Source organism: Artibeus jamaicensis, unplaced genomic scaffold, assembly GCF_021234435.1.
Source record: "Artibeus jamaicensis isolate MK-2021 breed Jamaican fruit bat unplaced genomic scaffold, CSHL_Jam_final contig_685, whole genome shotgun sequence".
Taxonomy (NCBI): domain Eukaryota; kingdom Metazoa; phylum Chordata; class Mammalia; order Chiroptera; family Phyllostomidae; genus Artibeus; species Artibeus jamaicensis.
The window spans coordinates 22,439,860-22,461,536 of record NW_026521924.1 but is presented as its reverse complement, the minus strand read 5'-3'; the positions used below and the strand labels follow the sequence as shown (position 1 = coordinate 22,461,536).

General features: G+C 43.2%; 1 protein-coding gene across 1 annotated transcript in view; it reads right to left on the bottom strand.

The window, feature by feature from the left end:
* TOP1 (DNA topoisomerase I) overlaps positions 1 to 20,999 on the bottom strand; it is an 85,953-nt gene extending 64,954 nt beyond the window's left edge. Inside the window, exons 1-2 of the mRNA XM_053671322.1 lie at positions 20,708 to 20,999; positions 20,393 to 20,417 (exon numbers count right to left, since the gene is read on the bottom strand). Coding sequence (XP_053527297.1) covers positions 20,393 to 20,417; positions 20,708 to 20,740 — 58 coding nt within the window. The 5' untranslated portion in view covers positions 20,741 to 20,999. The remainder of the gene's footprint in view (positions 1 to 20,392; positions 20,418 to 20,707) is intronic.
* Between the last annotated feature and the right edge of the window lie 678 nt (positions 21,000 to 21,677).

Sequence of the window (21,677 nt, the reverse complement as noted above, 5' to 3'; positions counted from 1 at the left end):
TAAACTCAGACTTCACCAATGCTGGTCCACGTTGAATCCAGGAAACCCAGTCTGCGATCCCTCATAATGGTGGCTGACTTTAATTTAACGTGTAACCCGCAGCTGAGTAAGAGCCCTTATCACTAATTTACAGCGATTTTCAATGAGAACATTTCCAGAAGCAAGACAGGCAGTTTTTATTAAAAGCTCAAAGAGCTCTAGAATTTAAAACAAAAATGCTGGGAGAACTCAGCTCTTAAAACTGGCAAACAAAAATCTTCAAACTCAAGAATGAGAGAAAGAACTAGTAACATTTCTAATTTTTAGTCTAAATGATCACGTTCTCCCAAACGTGCACTGTACAGTAACAAGACTTCTGTCGTGGACCAACTTGTTCATCACTGAAACCAATGGGCTTCACCCACAGGGACCCAGTACTCTTAATAAAACAAAGCAAACAAAAGCCTCTGGCTGAGAAGATGACAACTGGAACTATAACTATTTCTTCTCTCCTTAAGGAAGTTGGGGTTCGCAACATTCACTCAAATATTTGCTGAGCGCCAGGCCTGCACCCTCAGAAGGCCCACAGTGGGCACGGAAGCCCCGGCTTCGGCGGCAGCTGTCCAGTGAGGACCTTGGAAAAGAGAGGAAAGGGGGGAGAGTCTCCCATAACTGCTCACGTTTCCTTGGAGCTGGTCCCAATTAAGCACCTGAATTAGACTTAATGTTACAGTTAGAAAAGACCTTCAAAAGAACTTTCAAAATCAAAGAAAGGGTCAAACTTAAGCACATAAATGTTGCCATTTATTTTGCAAAGTCCTTAAGTCTTTCTCCCCCATACTCAATGCTTGGTAAAATTTCAACACCAGAAATTTAGAAGTACACTGCAACATTACAGGGACTCAGAGTTGCTCAAAAACATGCCCAGCATGTTCAATTTTGTTTTTATCAGCTCTGCAGCACAACTTCAAATTTCTCAAACCTGTTACCTTTTCCTAAGTGTCTACATATTCAGAAGAAATGCCACCAGCTGCCTTAAAAATACTCAAGAACCTACCTTCGTTCTTCAACACCTGCAGCTCTATGAGACGAACTGCCAGATGTATTCCTGAGGGCCCTGCCCTGCTAGACCCAACGTGAAGCAGCCAACTGGTTTGCTCCAGGCCCCAGTCCCACACACAAAAAGGGGGCTAAATGGCTGGTTAAATGGTCAGAGGGTGTTTTCACTTCCATTCCACTTCCACACTGAAATTTCTTTAGCCCCTTTTATACTTTTACAACACTGCAAGTACCTTAATCTTTCCTTTTGGCCCCTTTGGGTCTGTGTACCTTACTTTACAACCTTTTTTTCTCCCATCCCACTCCTTCCATTATTCTCCTTTAATTCAAGTGCATCTTCCACTCCTCCTTTGCTTCTTATTCCCAGGGACCTAATAAGTTTTGTTTTTAAAAATTCAGATTCAAATGATGGGACCACCAAACTGTCTTCAAAAATATAATTAACCGTAAGGTCTTCTGAGCTGAAGTTTCTAGACACCATCAGAGGTCAGAACAAACTGCTCACTGTCAATATAATTTTACCAAGAACTAAATGACATATTTCAAAAGTCAATTCCACTGTCTAACAGTAAGACAGCATCCCCGGAGCAAGCAACTCCAAGTCTCTTATGTGATATTCTGAGGAGACCCTAGGTTATGCATTTCTTTGCTCTGGTCTCAGTTTTCTAGTCTATCAAATGACCTCTTATAGGCCCTTGACACTTCCAATCACAAGAATTCTATGGCCTTTAAAAACTGTTTTAGTTCAAATGGACTACGGTAAAAAGAAAAATGTTTCATGCTTAAGAGCAGTGGTTCTCAAACATTTCTGTGTATGAGACCTGGGACTTACCAGGTATGTGTTTTCCTACAAGTTCCCCAGGTCACTAGAGTTCACATGGTCCAGAATCATATTTTGAAAAACCTTGCCCGATTGTTTCTTGATCCTCTGACCAGTAAGTAACATCAAACACCAGCTGCCTGCAACAATAAATGTGCTACTGGTTTTATTTTAATGCTTCTAGTTCAATTATATCTCTCTGTTCTTTAAAAGGCAGGCACAAGGTGCTGAGTCAGTTTGAGGATTTTATCTTTAATTTGCAGCTGAGACTCTTGAGAAAAAGAGGCTATTTTCACCTGCTACTCTGGAAGCCCCTGTTTAAGAGAATCAAGAGCCACATGAGGGGTGGGTGACATAGCCACCCCAACTGAGCTAAGGAATAGGGTAGTCAGGCTCCCTAGAAGAGAAATCATGTTTGTTGTTCAGGCATCAGAGGGTAGAGCCACGCTTAGAAACAGTGAGTGTGAGTCTTGCCAGTGTAACTCAGTTGGGAAAATGACTAGAAAAAAGATGGATTCAGGCTTAACGAAGCTGCGAGCTCACAGTAAACTGTGACACTTGGCCTACAGACTGTTTTGGGAGCCAGAGGCTACCAGGCAACACGAGGAGTCCTGTGCGCTTCCCGTGAGGCACACAAGCACTGCTGGTCAGGTGAGCAATGACACCAGTGACCGGTCCCAGGGCCAGCAGGGTCTGCTGTACAGGGCCGGACAATCCACAGCTCAGGCTCTGTGGGCTATCTGAACCCCTCCGCAGGCTCTCCACTCCACCAGTGGGGCACCACGGTGGCCCCGGGTTACGTGGAAATGAATGAGCATGGCTGTACTCCACTCCACTATTATCTGTGGGCACTGGAATCTGAATTTCACATAACTGTCCTGTATCAGGAAATAATATTCTTTTTTAAAACTGAGGTATATCTGACATATTAACATTATATTAGTTTCAGGTATATTTAATAGTATCCTTTTTTGATTCCCCCAAACCACTAAAAAACACAAAAACCATTCTTAGTTTGTGGGCCACACAAAAGAAGGCATTGTTTACTGAACGCTCCACTAATTAGTAGTGACTAGAAACTATCCCCCACACCCTGTGGACAGAGGTGCCTTTCTCAGCTCAGTGCAAGGGAGAAACATCCTACCAGCTATACCTACAAGGTTAAAACTCTACTGCTCTGCAAAACTGGAGAAAATAAGTCATATGAATGAGAACTCTGAAGGGGAGGCCAACGCCGAGCCCACTACTAATTCTGCTTCTTAAGCAGCAAGCGGGTTAGGTTTGTTACTTACCCCCCTTGAGGTAGAAACAACATCACACTTGTTCACATACTGTGACCCACCTCCAAAGAAATTCCTCAGTAAATATATAGGCCTCGGAGATCCTTCTCAAATGGGGGAGGTGGGCTGGTTCTAGTTAATCCTTGCTTAACAAAAAGATCCTTTTTCTTGAGTACTCAGATAAAGTTTTACTGATTTCTGGAATAACTGGCTCTAAGCACAAGCTGAACTGCTAAAAATATAAATTATTCAGCAGTCTCTGCTACACAGGCAGGCGAGCCTCCCTTAAGAGGGAAAGGATTACACGTTAAGGAGCAGCAGAGCCTACTAGTCAATGACAGTCATCTGGTAAGAATCCACTGTAAATAAAGCAAGTGCTCTAGGAAACGAGAGCCTTTTGTCTGTCACTACACGAGCAGCAGCTCCACTAATGCCCGGAATTCCCAGGGAGCAACTGAGTCCCCTCGACTCCCCTCCCCTTGTTTTGTGCCCCATTTAAGAACTCAGGCTGTGGCATCAGACAGGCCTAGGTTGGCCTTGCAGCTCTGTGGGTTCCTCACACACTACACAGCCTTGAGCCTCCGATTCTTCAAAGATAAAGTAAAGATAGTAAATGTTCAAATTATTGGTTACTTCATCCCTATTCCATTTCTTCTTCCACCCCCTCAAATAACTGATCATAATCTGAAGTTAAAGCTGGAGGAAACGGAATCTGTTCCTGGTATTTAAGCAATCTACTCAAGGTGCTGAGACCTCGTATGTCCACTGTGTCGGTGGTCCTCCCTGACACAGTGAGTGGCCAAGGATACAGTCTCGTTTTGTTCCTTCAGACCACTATGTGTAGCTAACTGTGGGCCCGATTACCTGTAAGTGACATGCAGCCTAACCCTCACTGTGACTATGCAAATGAGAGGAAGACTCCCCACCGAACCTTGGGGATAAAAGCAGAGGTCTGACCTGGTCTTACTGTCAGCAACACCCTGGGAGTTGCCTGTACAACCTTCGATTCTCTATCCCTATGGTCATTCACCTACTACTGAGTACAATTTAACAAATACATATTTAACTTCTTACTATAGCAACATATTAAAACTTGCAATTTCAAATGAAGTTGTAGGCTAACTAACATCAACCATTTTAAAGGCTAAAGGTGCATGTAAATATAACCTAATCTGTTTTGTCACCCACAAAAGACACGACCTACCTCACAGAGTTGGAGATAAATTAGAATTTATTCACTCCAAAGGGCCTTAAATATTCACACCTTGTGTAGTACTTTAAAGGAGTCAGTACTTTACTAAAGGGGTCAGTTCATTTTTAAAAATGGACTGAGATTCCAACTGCTTTAGTAAACATAACATCACTTACTAGTCATAAGTCCTCTTAGAATATCACTCAGGCTAAGGCAATGTATGCATACAAAAGGAAGACTTATTCAAACTCAAAACACACCCAATTTACACCTGTTTTGAATTTTTAAATTCCAAGAGCCCCAGCTACCATATTCCATGCAAAATCTAAGCCCAAAGAATCTCTTTGCTCCTACCTAGATTTTATCTAGACCTGTGCTGTGCAATACGGTAGCCACTAGCTACCTACATGTAGCTTTTTAATCTTAAGTAAAATACAATTTAAACATTAAGCTCCTTGGCCACACTAGCCACATTTCAAGGGCTCAACAGTCTCACATGGCTATCCGCTACCATATGGGACATCCCACAGATCAGAACATTTCCATCACAATAGAAAGTTCCATCTTCAGTGACAGTTCTAGTTCAATCAGTGCTGAGTGAAAAGCATCTTGACCTGACTGGGTGGCGCCTCGTCCCATACACCAAAAAGGTTGCAGGTTCTATTCCTGGTCAGGGTGCATTTGGGAGGCAACCAATCGAGGCTTCTCTCTCAAACTGATCATTCTTTCTCTGTTCCCCACCCTTTGCCCTCTCTCTAAAATCGACATATCCTCAGGTGAAGACTTAAAACAAAAAAAAGAAAGACAAGTTATCTTGGGTCCAGGTCAACACCTTCCTTTCACTGGTAGGAAGGATGAGGTATAAGGCAGTATAATTTGCTCTGGACACAGCTGACAAAGTCAGACTGAGACCTCCCTTGTCCTGAACTCCTTGCCCTGCATTCTCCATTCCAGACCCAACCGCCCTGCTGGAACCCAGTCAGAGGCCTTCTGCCTACATGGCAAGGCACAGCATGCTGGGCAGTCCCTTAGCGCCAGCCAGAACTTTGCCTGGCTATCAGAAGATGGTTTAACTTTGGGTGTCAGGCACACAGTATCAGGTATAGACACATATCATAGAAATGTACACTTGAAACCTATGTGATCCTACTAACCAATGTCACCCCAATAAACTTAAAGAAAAGTTTGCCTGATTAAAGTGGCCACCTCAAAAGCAGGCCACTGCTGCATGGAGTCCTGTGCTGCCCAGAGAACATTTCAATGAAGGTCTTAGTCCGCCAAGGCAGAAGTCAAACCCAGACAGGGCGAGTGCTTTAAGCTTCAGGAGTAGGGCAAACAAATCCCCTTTTACTAACTCACCTTTGTTCTCTAATACAAGACAAAGTTGGAATTTTTTACTATTGCCCCCAAAAGTAATCAACCAGTACAAGACCCCCACGAGGTAACTTTGCATGTCATATACTCCTCTGCAATGAGTCAAAGGGCATCCCTGCACTGAAATGCTTCTCCTTCCCAGGAGGCAGAACTTGAAGAGGAAAAAGGACTTGTTTAACCTGAAAAATGTACCTTCTCGGGCCAGCTCAATTGGGACAAGTCCATTCCTTCTGGCTGTGTTCCTTTGCTTCTATTAAGTAAGCCTGTAACGTCTGTGAAGTAGTGGAAATGAGTACAAACCTTCTGCCTACACTACACAGGAATCCACAGCTCAGCCCGGGCCTCAAAATGCCCCCACATCCACAATTTGTCTGGCTGTGAAGGTGGCAGGTTCCACTGATGTCTTGCTTCATACATCCTATTGCTACCAATTCAATCACTGGGCCTTCATCATCTGGCAGGGTTTTGGGGGTCTCTGGGCCACACTGGAAGAAGAGGAGTTGCCTTGGGCCACGCATTAAATATACAGACTAATGAAAACTGATGAGCAAAAAAAAGGTTTTACGTAAATTTATGATTTTGTGTTGAGCCACATGAGGCCCAAGGGCTGCGGGCTGGACACCCCTGGTCGTCCCACTATTGATGGTGCTTGAAATGAAATGCACAGGACAGTCTCTGGGTGACCAGCTGTGTAGCAAGACTGCGCATGAACACATGCATATTCTTCAGAAGCCTTCCTGGTGCTGTTAGTAACTGGCTCCTTTTTATGCTCCAGAGAATCCTCCCATTATGAATGATTCCAACTTCACAATTATAAGGAAGTACAAGTACTGGACAACTATGCCTCAGCCATCAGTCTTATAAAAAAACAAGGAACACTGCTTAAGAGGTTGAATCACTATAAAACTCGTTTTAGGCGTCATGTAAATGTCGTGACTAGGAATCTGACCGGAAGTTTATTTTAATCAGTCAACTTATCTTATTCGTGTCACTTATCTGACTTCGGGGAAACAGCAGCACCGGGTACTAAGTGCTCTTTCATATGACTCTGAGGTAGCTGCTACCCCTACACTTTGACAGATGACAAAACTAAGATCAGAACTGTGACTTGCTCAAGGCCACCCAGCTAACAAGAGCTGAACCCAAGTTTATCTAACTCCAAAGTCTGTGTTTCACTGGTAAGCATGTGGACTTTGGCAACTGTCTCTCATGCCTCCTAAAGTGTGAGGCTCGACTAGAGAAAGTGAACTTCACATCTTACAGTTCCACTGGTTCTGGAACATTAGTGTGCATCAGGTCACCTGCCAGACTCTTCAAACCCAGATGGCTGGGCCTCCCACTCCCAGAATTTGAGCCACTAGGTCTGGGTGATGCTCAGTTGTTTGCATTTCCAACAAATTCTCAGACGATGCTAATGAGCTACTGATAAGGAAACCACACTTTAAGAAGCTGTGCTCTATTCCAAGCCTACTGTTTCAATCACTGTCATCAGCAGCTTAAAGACCCCTAATTTAATGTAAAGGTAGTGACCTTCAAAGATCAGATACTCAGCATTCCACTACACTATGCCATCCCCCTCCTCTTACCTTCTAAAGCCCTGCCTTAACCACCCTAAGAACATTAGCATGAAAACAACCTCTCACTTCGTGCTGCTTTAGTCAGCGGATCCTAAAAGATGACCTCAGAATCAAATAATGGCTTGTTAAAGGATTAGGATTCTGACAAGACTCATACTAAAACAACTGCAAAGTAAATACTCATTGAAAGATGGAAGATATTTATTTAGAGTGAGATAAGGATCAAGTTTACTAAACATATTTTGGAAAACACTGTTCTGATCCTTTTAAAAAATTCCAGCCCTGCATGGTGTAGCTCAGTGGATTGAGCTCGGGCCTGCGAACCAGACAATCGTGGTTCGATTCCCAGTCAGGGCACGTGCCTGGGTTGCAGGCTGGTTCCCTGCAGGCCAGTTCCCAGCAGGGGACGCACAAAAGGCAACCATACATTGATGTTTCTCTTCCTCTCTTCTTCCCCTCCCCTCTAAAGATAAATAAATAAAATCTTTAAAAAAAATTAGAATTTCAGCTACTTCATAAAAAAAATTCCCTTAAGCTTAATAGCTCAACCAATGGAATACCTTAATCAATGAGGCAAAACACATGTCTTAGCCATTATGACAATAGAGTCCAGTTAAACATCCCCAAAGGTGATTTATGGGTCACTTGCATTAACCAGAATCATTTGGGACTGTTAACGATATCTTTAAAATGCAGATTTCTCAGTACACTTCAGTACAGAACCAACTCGGAGGCACAGAACTAGGAATATGTATTTTTACCAACCATTCCCAGGTGATTCTTACACATGTTAGCTGGAGAACGGGGAAAATTTGGTGGAAAGTTCTCAATGTTTCCCACTTTATCTTTTTTTTTTTTTAAATATTTTATTTATTTATTTATTTTTAGAGAGAGGGGAAGGGAAGGAGAAAGAGTGGGAAAGAAACATCAATGTGTGGTTGCCACTCATGTGTCCCCCAGTGGGGACCTGGCCTGCAACCCAGGCATGTGCCCCAACTGGGAATCGAACCGCGATACTCTGGTTCGCAGGCCCGTGCTCAATCCACTGAGCTACACCAGCCAGGGCTTCCCACTTTATCTTCAAGCAGCTGGTGAGCTAGGAGAGGAAGGGGTTCCCATTTCGTAACATTCGTTGGAAGCACCTGTATTGACCCTATAGGACGAGACAGCCCTCTTGCCACTTCCTAGTAAAGTAAGCAAACATGTAAATTTCTCCAGCCTACAATGACAAATTGGAACAGGACATGGGCTCAGTGCCAGAGAGAACAGTGATCACTTCTGTCTTGGGGGTTGGGGGGGTCAGTGGCGACCACAGATAGACTTCGCTGGAAAGGAAACAGTATCTCTGATGATGGCTTAATACCAAAACAGGCTCTGAGATGTTTCTAACCCTCAAGGAGCTTAGGATACCTACTGCCTTCCTAAAAAACAGGTAGTAAAATGGAGAAGTTTGGGGTGTACTTGTTTAAACCCAAGAGTCATTTCCAGGGTTTGGAAACACCTGAACAGAACAGAACAGGCTCACAGAGTTGTGAAAGAATAAACACTGAACTTTACTTCCAGAAAATAAGGTTGCTGGAGAAGGCCTTTTTTGAAAAAGTCACGTTTTCAATAAAAGTACTGAGCAAAGTACCTTCGCTTTTGCACTACAGCACCCACTGGCATGCATGCTTAGTTAGATATGTGCGATCATTATGGATCCTGATTGGTATTCTTCTAGTCTTACTTAGGCAAACATTTTACTGTTTCAGTCACTTTTGGACACATCTCATCACACTGTATTATAACTTTAAAACTGCTTCCCCAAAAAACACAAGCTCAACACACACTATCTGACATCTAAATTCTGGAGGGTAGCTACAGTCTTGACGGAGCTCTATAACATTTTCAGGACTCTAAGGAGAGTATTTTGAACTTCTTGTTCATCCAACTAGAATCCATTCTGCCACAGAAAAAACAAGCATCCTTTGCCAACAGACCACTTCCCAGGCATCCTGAGATTTGGGTGGTGCTAACATTGGTAAAGGGTCATGAAGTTCTGCTGCAGTGCCTGCTTTTGCATCATACTGCCTTCAAGGGAGGAAGAAGGCAACCTGATCTTTAAGGGGGAAAAAGTAATACCATCATGAAACTATCACAAGCCCCGCCCCCACTGATCCCACTGCAGGTGCCCAGGACTCCTGTGCTGCTGAGGGAGCTCCCTGGGGGACTGCGCAGAGCTGGGGTACCTGGCCTTGGAGAGCTTCTTGTTTGGAAGTGTAACAAGCTGGAGGTTACAAAGACTAGTCAATCTGTGCTTATCCTCTCCTTGTGGTTTTTTTCCAGGTTAACTGGAACCACAAAAAATTAAGAAACAGATCCTGAGGTATGCGCATCCCCAAGAGGCTCTGGTTTCTTTATTTCTGATGTCAAATAGGAAGAACTATGGGCACTGCATTCATTCCTGCAAAAACACACTGATGATAAGAATAGGTACAGTAAGTCTAACAATCAGTCACAATCGCATTATTCATATCACTAATATCACTATGTACTATGATCCTTCCTCTGAGTTCAACGGCTTTAGTGTATTGCCGGTACTGTATAATTCGGAAGGAGTAACAATATTCAAACTGTTTCATAAAATTAATTTCCCAGGAGTTTAAGTACTGAGTCTAATCTCTAAGCTAGTTCCTCAAATTTACAAAGACAGTGATTTCACACTCTTTATTACATTTCTGGTCACTGACAAATGTACCTGTTCAGGGAAACCTGAAAACTATGCTAAAATTTACTCAACATGGGTGTTTGACACAAAAAGATACTGAGAAATAAGTACAGAACTTCACACTATTCTATTATAGGTGAAAAGGTTTAGTAAGTTTACGGGTATCTTAAAAAAAAAAAAAACCCTAACATTTTCTAGAACAGCTACAAGTTTTAACATCTTTGGAAATTAAGAACTTAGGTGTCCATTTTTTTTAAAAGGAAAAAGCCCTCCTAGAATTGGAAGTACACAGAGATACCATTCTCACTAATGGTGGAGCATGAACTGTCGGAAGTATGATACCTTCTACCCCATTCACCCTGGTATGATGGACCTTTGCACTGCAGTCCAAAGAAAACTATGGAAATCTCAATGGAGGCAGTGCCTGTACAGACCTACAGCGTACCAACTTCAAAGTGTTCAGAGAGCCACATGGGTTTCTCTCGTTTATCTGTGTCTAGTCGTTACTGGTATTTATTTTTTGAATGTTTTAATTAATGAATATGGCAACTTCAACTTTCCACTTGCAATGAAATGTGAAATTCTTAGCTTCCTAAGTAAGATATAAATGTCACACCACCCCAAATGCAAAGGGGAGAAAGTTATTCACTGACAAAGATTCTTAAACTAATTTAACTTGTAAAAAGTGGTTTCTTCACGGCCACAAAGCCAAGCAAGCCTGCACCCCCCTGCGCCAGCCTGTCTCCGATTCACAGCAACAGTATCAGATTCAAGGCTCCCTAGTGACCTTCCCACTTGGGTAAAATTTCACAATACCTAAATTTGAAGAAATTAAATAAGTTCCCTTTATACAAAAGACTAATGAAACAATCTCTGAAAGGTTTTTTTTTTTTTTTTTTTAAAGGACTGGCAAGGAACTAAAAATTTTCTCCCAGACTCTACCTTTCCTAAAGTGATCCTCGCATGGTCTGTAACCTTCAACCTTATGAGATTATTAGACCTAGTTCACAGGCAAAGCACTAAAGCTCAGAGATGAACTTCCCCTTGACTCAGAGGCTCTGTTTTTTCCACTGTCATGGCTGCCTGATTTGGGGCACAGAGGAGACAGACACCCTTCCACTGTACCCCTCCAAACTATTCACATTCCATATCAGAGAAAAATAATATAAAACAAAAGAGGCCCAAGTTCTTAAGACTTTTGAGTCCAATCCTACCTTGGACACTCACATACTGAGGGCAATATAGCCATATAGTACTAATAAATAATCAAGCCATGTGGCATTAATAAACTATCACTTTCCTACAGGTTTTTTCCATAGACTTTAAGAACCACACGTTTCTAAGATGATTACCTTTTGAAGACTTTACCTTTGAAGACTCTTTAAAATTAGACCCTACTCTGTAGTTTCTATCCTGCAGTGTTCATTTCTCTGGCCTACCTATAACTGCATGTTAATTAATTCTGAAGTCTGTTCTGCTGTGATGCTTTCCCGATAACCCTCTGATGACTCTCAGAAGAGACTAAGATTCATTTGGCTTAATCTAATGGACCTTAGTGAACACACCCATAACTGACTGCAGTTTATTTTCTTTAAGTAGCACTTCTACAATAACGAATTCAAGGCAATTCAATAATGAACACCAGCTAGACTTAGAGAGTCATTACTGAAATCTCTGACTAGACAGAACTTCTTCATGGCATCTCTCATATGCTTAGACTCGTACACAAGTGTTAACATGGAGTTTACTACTAAATCTGCATACCTGCCTAAGCTTTATTACCTAAGGGGTTCTTGTTCCCAAGCATGACTAGTTCACAGATAGCTGAGTTGGTCACTTTAAGCAACCATCTGAATAAATGAAAAATTAAGGTCACTCAGGTGCTTTACGTCTTCTCAGTTTAAAAATGTTTAGGGACGCCCCGGTCAGTGTGGCTCCACTGACTGGAGCGTTGTCCCATAAGTGAAAATGTTGTGGGTTCAGCCCCCTGTCAGGGCACATGCCTAGGCTACGGGTTCGGTCCCCTATCAGGCACACTGAGAGGCAGCTGACTGATGTTTCTCTCTGTCTCTTCCCCTCTCTCCCTCCCTCTAAAATCAGTATGTTCTCAGGTGAGCATTAAAAAAATGTTTTGGGGAGAAGTAAAATAGTGGCCTTGGAAAAAAACATGCTAACACAAGACACATTGAGCTCTGTGGTTAAAAAACAAAATCACAAATAACGATCTTGGCAGTTCATTTATTAAATGCATCTAAAAGGTAAAGCTCTGGGTACCCTTCATAGAAAATCTATAGTTCTATTAAAGAACTGAGAAATTAGCCACATCAATATACTTCTTTTATTTCTAAGCCTGTCTTCTCTATAGCTGAAAGAAGTTCTAGCAATAACCATCTTGCCCCAGACTTGGTCTTAGACAAGAACCTGATATATTGGGATGGCTAAAAAGTCAGTTTGGTTTTTCCATACAATGGCTCTAGTACTGCTTAGTTGTCTTCAATTTCATTCAAAACAATTTTGTTAGACTGTATCATGACAGCTGTCACATCAATGTGCATTAAAATAAAAACCAAAATTGGTGAATTTGGGGGCAGGCATTTTAATATTGAAGATGAAAGAAAATACGCAACGTTTTTGGTGAATTATGCTTTATCATTTCAAGAAAGGTAAAAACGCAAGTGAATCACAAAAAAAGATTTGTGCTGTGATTGATTGTATGTGTCAAATGCGATTTGCAAAGTTTCTTGGTACTACGGACATTTTAGCCAAATAATTCTTTGCTGTAGGGCTGTCTATGCATTGGAAGATGTTTAGCAGCACCCCTGGCCTCTATCCACTAGAAGCCAATAGCGGGAGATAGCTGATATACACAAAATATCCAAATCAATAAAGTTATTGGTAAAAATGAAAAATGTGTCCTTTATTCTATGGAAAAAAACTATACGGACTGTTGGCCAATCCATTATATACACCACCTACTTGGAAGCGATTATTAGTTCAGGCCACGCAGTTCGGTTAGGTCGAGTCACCCACCTCCCACTGCATGCCACTGTTAACTCTGTACAGGTAGGTCAGAAAGGCTGAAAGCATTAACAGGGAACACCAGTGAAGGAAGGAGCCACCAACATCACCACTTCAAACCCAACATTCCAAATACAGGTCCATTTCAGAGAATGTAGAAGCTGTCTGACCAAAGCTTAAATTTTAAAATGTGAGCAGAAAGGCACGTTCATATACTCATTCAATTGTCAATAGTTTGTGAAAATAGAAATATTATCCTTGTTTATACACGACAAAACAAGCTATAGTGGCCAGGGCAAGTTTCATTGTAAGAAGAAGGACTGATTTATCGAGGTTTTTCTGATTTCTAATCCAATTTTCTATTTTACCACAGCCACTCCAGAGTGTAATAGGCTCTCTCTTCATCACTTACCCCCTTCAATATCAATCCAGTTCCAGCCTTAAAACCAAAGCATCTCTTGAAGACCTAACATTCCAGGTGCGAGGGGTCTGAGCTCTCTCTACCAGCAGGTAATTAAGGGCAAGCTGCAATTACGACATGCTGACAAATTACAGCCTGGGTGGGGGTTTCTGGAATCTGAAAGGCAGTATACTTCCAAAAAGGGGTGGGGAGCCCTGGCTGGCCGTAGCTCATGGATTGAGCGCGGGCCTGCGAACCAGAGTATTGTGGTTCGATTCCCAGTCAGGGCACATGCCTGGGTTGCAGGCCAGTTCCCGGCAGGGGATGCATGAAAGGCAACCACACATTGATGTTTCTCTCCCACTCTTTCTCCTTCCCTTCCCCTCTCTCGAAAAATAAATAAAGAAAATATTTTTTTAAAAAAGGGGGTGGGGAAAAGGTATAGAAGATGAAAAATTTCCTTTTGTCTCTGGTTCTGCCACAAACCTATACAATCTGTACTGTTTGCATTACATTCAGATTTAATGAATACAAAAATGTAGAGCTTACTAAGCTCTCAAACTTAGTTCCCTTCCTCTCACGTCCCCCTCTGCTGCTATACAAGAGCTCAGACAGCTATTTTTCATCCAGACAGCTAACTATTGTACAAAGAAATAAAGGGGTTATAGGACTTGGGTACAGTAAGGGATCTTAGCCAATGAGATCCCCTAATCCATCAATTCTCACATCTGCTGATAAGTCTTCTGTCCAACTAGTATTTTGTCTATGAAGCTTTGCCTATGTGTTTAGGCATTCATATATGGTAGTAAGCTTAAAATCTGGAATTTTACTAAGCCGCAGAAAGGTGTATTTCTAGTGTACTCTGCTGTAATACTTTCAACTTACATTTTGTTTTATTTTATTTTATTGTTTTGGTAAATTCTAAACAGTCAGTTACCTCCTCCAATAAATCTCCCGAGCATCTAACTTTGCTAGGCTGTGCTAAAAGTACAAATACTGGGTTCAAGGGTTGGCAGATTTTTGCTCTTAAATTGCATATTGGAAAGCATCAGAATACCCAGGAATCTATTAAACTTGTTCTCAACAACAAAAAGGAGTAAAGCCCCCAATACTGTTCATTGCTTTTGTTAACACCCTCTGTTGTTGCTTATCTAGGTGTGTCTCAGAAATGCTAATGAGCTGAGGTCTTTGGTCCCTTAAATCCACAGAAACAAAGTTAGTCAACTTCAAAGGCTCAGAGAGGAATTAACAGCCTAGTAGAGATGCACCTTAACCCAAATCTAATGGGAAGGGCCAAAGGAAATGTAAATACAAGTATCTGCAATACATTTCAGAAGTTCTTCAAGAACAGGGTATAAGGTAAAGGTGACGGGGAGATAACTGAGTGGATCTAAAAACTTAAGACAACGAATTAAAAATGAATACCTCCCAAAAAGAAATTTAAAACTTAAACTGCCTAGCTTCCTTGGAGTTTATTTCTTTACTAAAATTTAGAGACCTAAATGACAGATAAAGACACCTGATACAGATTTTTGATAATGGCTGGTTGAGCTTGGTAATATGACAACCTAGAAACCATAGAAATATGCTTGAGATAATGAGCCAAGTCACTCCTCTCCCAGTTTGAAAAATTAGAATCTCTTGAACGTACAGAATAAATATCATGTTAAACAATATTTACTATTAAATCATTTCAGCAAGCTACCAGGCACTTCCTGTAACACTACCAAAAATACCATTAGTATCGAATAGATAGATACTCCACTATAAGCAATAAAGCTTTTACCACCCAATATACTCGAGGCCGCCGCACTCCCTGCTCCCCCTTCTGTATCCCGCTCCACTGTTCCCACGTCCCATGCTCTCAAAACAGAGCACACTGCCCACACCTTAGCTAGACAGGCAGGTTGTGAGGGAAGGGCTGGGGCTGGCAAACTGCTTTATCATTCCATGCCATTTGCCTCTATTTCAGATTTCCTACTGCAGCTACTGACTTGGAGCCATGGCGATGGAAGGCTGCTTCTCAAAGTTCAGATTTACTAGGCATGGAAATAGAAAGACCTGTTCCAATTATTACTGCTCAAAGTTTAAACACAATCGAAAGCTTCCTTTAAACACAATACCTCAGTCACTTCTTAAGGACCAGTTAGGAACGTCTCCCATCCCAAACTCTTTACCTTAAGAAGCCAAATTCTCAACTGTTGCCCAATGCCTTTATTGTGATAATTAAGGGGCAGCTAGATAATCTAAGACAGAAGGCACAGAAAAGTCACTCAACTCGCTCTCTTCCACCTCCAAATGCAATGAGTGACTCTACCTTTCAAGAGGGTTTTTTAACCCAGGGTCCCGCATCAAATACTCATTTCAATCCTTTCCATAGTCCCATTCAAATGTAAATAATTACAATTGCATCTACTTTTCTAAGGGAACCTAAAGCTTTCAAGATAGATTCATATGGAAAGGATGCAATCCCTCACAAAACACACTTTTGGGGAAACAAATAGGTTTGAGGCAAACCAGTTTTATCGTGCACTGAAAGTGGGGCAGAAGTTGTTAAGAGACCTGTCTCTCTCTCTCTCTCTCTCTCTCACACACACACACACACACACACACTCATTTCACACCCAACTAATATGAAATAATTTCAGTACAACCCGAAGGCTCCTAACATGAAATAATAACATCTAGACAGCACAGCAGAATCCTTTCCCATACCAATAACAGTAAAGGATAACTGTTATTATAATACACAGCACAGAGCCTTCTCTAATACATTTACAGACTCAAAAAGCAGACCTTTTTGCACACACACACTCCTCCACATACCAAAAACAAACAATAAAACCCAACAGCTTAATTTTGGAATATAAGCTTTAAGACATGTTAAGACTCTCTGGCACTGTATAACATATAAATGAATACTAATTCACAATTCACTAAGACCCAGAACAAATTAACAAATCCCTTTTCAAACTCACAATTCCCCATTTTTATGCTGATGTTAAAGAAAAAAGTCAGACTCAATTCTTTTTTTTTTTTTTTTTTGCTGCTACTGGTTCAAATGAGATTTGGGGACTGACCCTGGGTTCATCTTTTCCATTTTTACTTTACTTACCAAACAAAAGCAAGCATCAGAGACAGCAGCATTACCTAGTGCTCACCTTTCAAACCAGGATGTGTTTCGGATTCCTTTACTAACTCTCCTGGATTTTCTTGTTTTACCGGGAATACAGAAATCAGAAATTTGTTTGAGTTCTGATATGCTAGTAATACAAAAAACACATGTAGGCAGGCAATTCTGCTTTATATCTAAGTGAGGTGTAAGATTCTACAGCAGCTTGCTAAACCTGTAGAGGTGCCCTGAGAAGTCTGGCGGGCTACAGTGCGAGGAAAGGCAACAATGGAGCCCATGCTCCAGTGTTTTTGGACTGAAGAAGGAAGATGTAGGAAAAAATTGAGCCCAATCTCATTTTTGCAGTTTTTTTAAAATGTGAAGGGCCTTTTCAGATAGCTGCATCATTAGCCGTCCCATCCCCCACCCCAATCCACACCCAACAGTACCAAAGTACAACTTATCTGTTAACATCAGGAACAACTTATATTTCATTCCTCCATCCAATCTGAATCCATTAAACTCAGTAGAATCAACACAAGATGGTTTCAAATGATGATCCCATACAACATCTCTCAGAATCACTGATGGAATCCTGCATTATACTTTGCTCAGCTGGGGAGGGAAGAACCCCACAACTCTACAAAATAGATAGGCAAAACTTCAAGTCCTTGAACCAGCTAAAGGATCACTACACCCCCAACCTGACGATACCATGATCAACTCTACAGACAGCTGGGCAGTCTGCACACTACTGTGACAATGACTCGGCCCCACTACAACTAGGGCTACCAGTACTTAGGAAGTTTTCTCATTTAGGGAAAAGAGGTTATAGTTTCTGCTCCTGAACTCCCAGCTCAGTCAATATTTTAAATACAAATACATTTCACAGATAATAAATTTTCCCAGCAGCTGAATGTCAGTCAGGATGTTCTACATTCTACTAAGCGCAGGCAACAGTTTTAACTATTGTAAAGAATGAGCTCCAAGGGGCAAAAATGTTTTAGATCTTCAGGGATGGGGTCAGGCAAAATGAGGGATGCTTGTTTTAATATGATGAACTTGCACAATTAATCTGTAAGATGGGTTTAAGTTAGGTCCCCTTAAAATCAAACTTAAGCAAACTCTTAATACAAAGTTCAATAATGACATGTCTTGGGCATAATCAAACATTGACTTTTACTTTCTTGGAACTACTAAGAGTTACATAAATCAATCTCTAATTACCAGCGTGTTACTTACAAGAGCAAACACACAGTCACTAATTCTACATCTCACTTCTACGCACTACTTACAAAGATAATCACTCCAGTGCCAGCCCCTCAGGTTGGTGTGAGGGCAGCTGAGGTGCTTTTTCCCTTGAAGGAGCAGGTTCAGATTAGAAAGTAAGTAAATGACCAACTATCCAATTCTGCCCTCTTGCCCTTTTCTGTTCTGTAAGAAAGTAGAGCCGTGCCGCTTCTAGCAGAATCATACCAGAATTCCATATACAGCACAGTGGCTAAACCTGTGACCTCTGAAGCCCCCAAATCACTGCCCTCGGGCAAGCTGGTAAATAAACCTAAGCCTCGATTTCCTCATCTGTTAAACGGAGATGACAGTACCTAAATCATAAGGGCCCTCCTGAGGACTAAGTTAGATGATCCATGGAAAGAGCTGTTATTCATGCCTGGCAGACAGGATGTATTCAATAAATACTAGCAACAACTGTTATTACAAGTGAGCAAACACACTCTGTAAGTTAATATACTCAGTTTACTTCAGCCTGTACAAAAATGGCACTAAAAATCAATAACCTACCCAGCCCACAATCATTCACATACTCAATATTTCCTTTGTATAAGTTAGGTGAGAACCATACTAACTTTCTGAGAAGGGACTAACCTGTTTCACTACTAAATATATTACCCACTCAACCCAGTCTGAAAGTTAAAAGAACACACTTTTTCTGTATTAAGATCCTACCTTCCTCCAAGAGAAGTTAAAAGGACCTCTTACACCCATCACATCCTTTCTGTGCTCCCACATCCCAAAGAAACATTTATATTCTTTGCAGTTTTCTGAACTGCAGGGGCCTCAATACCCTCTTTTTAAAATCCTGATAGGTTTTGGCTAAACAGTTAAGAAATACTCTGGCCCCTGACATTCAGCATCCATCTAGTCTTGCCTAAGACCCAGCTCAGAAGTCACCTCCTGAGAAACTTTCCCCACCCCCAGACAAAATTAAGTCCCCTAGTTTCCCAGAGCATTTGGGTATAATATACCCTAGCATCTACCTTATAATTAACTAATTACATCTCCCCCAATAGACTGGATTGAGGGCAAGAGCAGCATTGTGGCAAAAGGTTCAGCTGCTAGCAGTAAGCACAGTGCTTGACCTAGTAGGTGCTCAAGAAATGCTATACTTTAACTTAACCAGAATATCTCCTGGCAGAGTACCATCTCTTGCTGGATGTCCCCACTTCAAAATCTGAACATAAGGCCGCTCTCAGTAGAGCAGGCTAACATGATGGACTGCTGATTGCAACATCAGAAAAGCTACTCATCAGCTTCTTCCACTGGACAGGTTCCCGGAACCCAAACTCAATCGAGCAGGATTATGTACCAACAGAATCAGTGGGAATTCCCAGCACATCACAGAGAGAGAACCTTCTCTCCCTATGATGTGCTTCTCTCACTAGGATTGTTGAAAAGCCCAAAGAGTGAGCCTTTTATTGGGGAGGAATCTTCACTGGATAACTAAAGTGGAAATATTCAAAGAATAAATGCCTTAATTTGGCTGAACCAGGTTCAAAAACATAAAGATCTGGAAAAAGTAAGTCGCTCTGGATTCCTGAAAAACAGCGGCTTTTGAAAAAGAATGAACAGGAAGCAGGGATGGGTAATGGCCACTCTTTGTTTCAATAAATAAAATCTTCTCCACAGTCCAAAAGAAAATGCCAATACACCAGGACCATGATGAGATGCTCAACAACCTTTTCCCCCTGACAAGTACACTAAACTGCAATTCTTAAAAACAAAAACAAAAAAAAAACCCTGCCCTTAGGAACCTTAGCCACATCCAAAAGTTCTAGTCAATAACACTTTATAATTTTTTAAAATAAATCAGTATGCTGGAGTCCAACATTTACACTGGATGCCCCACAGAGAACTTGCAAACTTTCTGAAGGGAGGTATTACCACCTTTGCAAACAACACAACTTGGGAAAAACAATCCCAAAATATGAAGAACTCTACAAAGGGTGACTTTAATTTTAGAGCCGTAATTCCTATCATAAACATCTTACCAAAAAAAAAAAAAAAATCAACAGTTGCCAAAGGAGAGCTTTCATTCTGGAAACAGAAAAGGAAACAAACGAAGCAGAAAGGGAATAACCGGCAAAATAAAGTTCTCTTTGGAAAAAATAGTAACAATTCAGTCTCCCACCCTTCCCTCTCTGGTGAGGTCTGTGATTTATATGGCTTTGCTCTGCAGAAAGCTTTCTGGGCAGCTCAAGGAAGGAGCCGAGGGAGGGAAGAGAAAGAGACACAGGCACAGAAAGGAGAGGAGAGAGAAAAAGAAAATGGCGCAGAGACTAAGTCCCGACTGTCGACAAGGCGACTTTCCCGGGAGAAATCCGGGCGCGGAAAGGCTGTCCCAGGGCCGGCGTTAGGCGACACGGGGTCTCCGTTGCCCCCTCTTGGGAGGGCCGCGATGTGGGGGGGCTGGGATCCCCGGAAAGGGGGTTTAGAGGCGGCCCGATGGGAACAATGGGGCCGGTGAGCGAGGAGCCGGGACTTAGTCTCTGGGACGCCATGTCTGTCCTCTGGCCCGGCGCGGGGGTAGCCGGCGGGCGACTGGGGGGCCCGAGGTCGGGGCGGGGGTTACACTCACCATTCAATCGGAAATCCGCTTCGATCTGGAGAGAGAAAAGGAGGGAATATGAAACAAGAGGCACATGAACCCCGCGGGTGACCGCGCGCGGCCAGGGGCCTAACCCACCGCGCGCCCCCAGGGATTGGGGCCCCGGGAACGGCCCGAAAGGGCAACCATTCCCCCAAACTATAACTTCGGGGCTTTCGTCCGGGGTCTAAAAATCCTATTCCCTCCGGCCGGCTGCCCCTGGCCGGGGAGCTCCGGCCTGTCAAAGCGGCGGGGTCAGAGCCGGGGCTGCGGGGTCCGACGCGAGACCGGAAGGTCGGGCTGTACCTGGGAATCATTGTGCAGATGGTCCCCACTCATTTCGGCCGGAGTGGCGGAGCGCGGCGTGCGGCAAGGGGCGCCGAGTAGACACAGACGGTCGGGGCCGGCCTGTGCGGACGGACGGGTGCTCTCAGTGGCTCCCGAAGGCGCGGGTAAGCGGCAGCGGGGTGGCGGCGGGTCTACACCCCCGGAACCGCTGAGGCGGCAACAGCGGCTGCGATGCTCACGGGCTGCTGAGCAGGCGAAGAGAGCAGACCCGAGCAGTTGTGTAACAGCCTAAGTTCGCATTTCGGCTCACTGCGCCTGCGCGGCCGCTTTTAAACGAGACGTCGGCGACGTCAGAGACTCGCGGAAAGAGGCCGGGGGTTGTGGGGCCCGCCCCCTCGCGCTACCCAAAGAGGACCGGGCTTTGCATCTCAAGCCCCGCCCCAGCCCACGCGCGACGCTGTGATTTGCATGAGCAGCCGACTCCTCCCACGGCCGCCCACTCCGAACAACCTACCCTTCCTCTCCCAGCGCTTTTTTTTCTCGGAACCTGGGGCCCCTCTTGCTAAGCATTGCGCAGGCGCAGCCTGGACACCGCCTCCGGACCCAAGCCGGCAGCGGGGCCACGTGGTGGGCCTTTAAAGACCGCGGCGGGACCGCGCCAAGCCCCGGCGGAGCTGGACATCGCTTCTGCATCTTCCCAGAACTGCGGGTGTCTCGGCGGCAGGGGTCCCCAGAGCTCCCACCGCTGCTTCCTCGCTCTCTAACCAGACCCCGAGGCCGCTTGGCGGGAGGAGCCCCCGCCCCAGCCTTTGTCCAGGCTTTCCAACTTGTATATTATTTCATGCCCACTTCTTAAAATTTAATTTTACAACCAGCCAAAGGTCTGGTTCAGGTCCAGTTTTCAGCCGGGTACATGTAGCGTTGGGTCACAAGAGACCTAATTTCATTCGTTCATTCTGCATACACTTGAACAAACACTGTGAGCCAG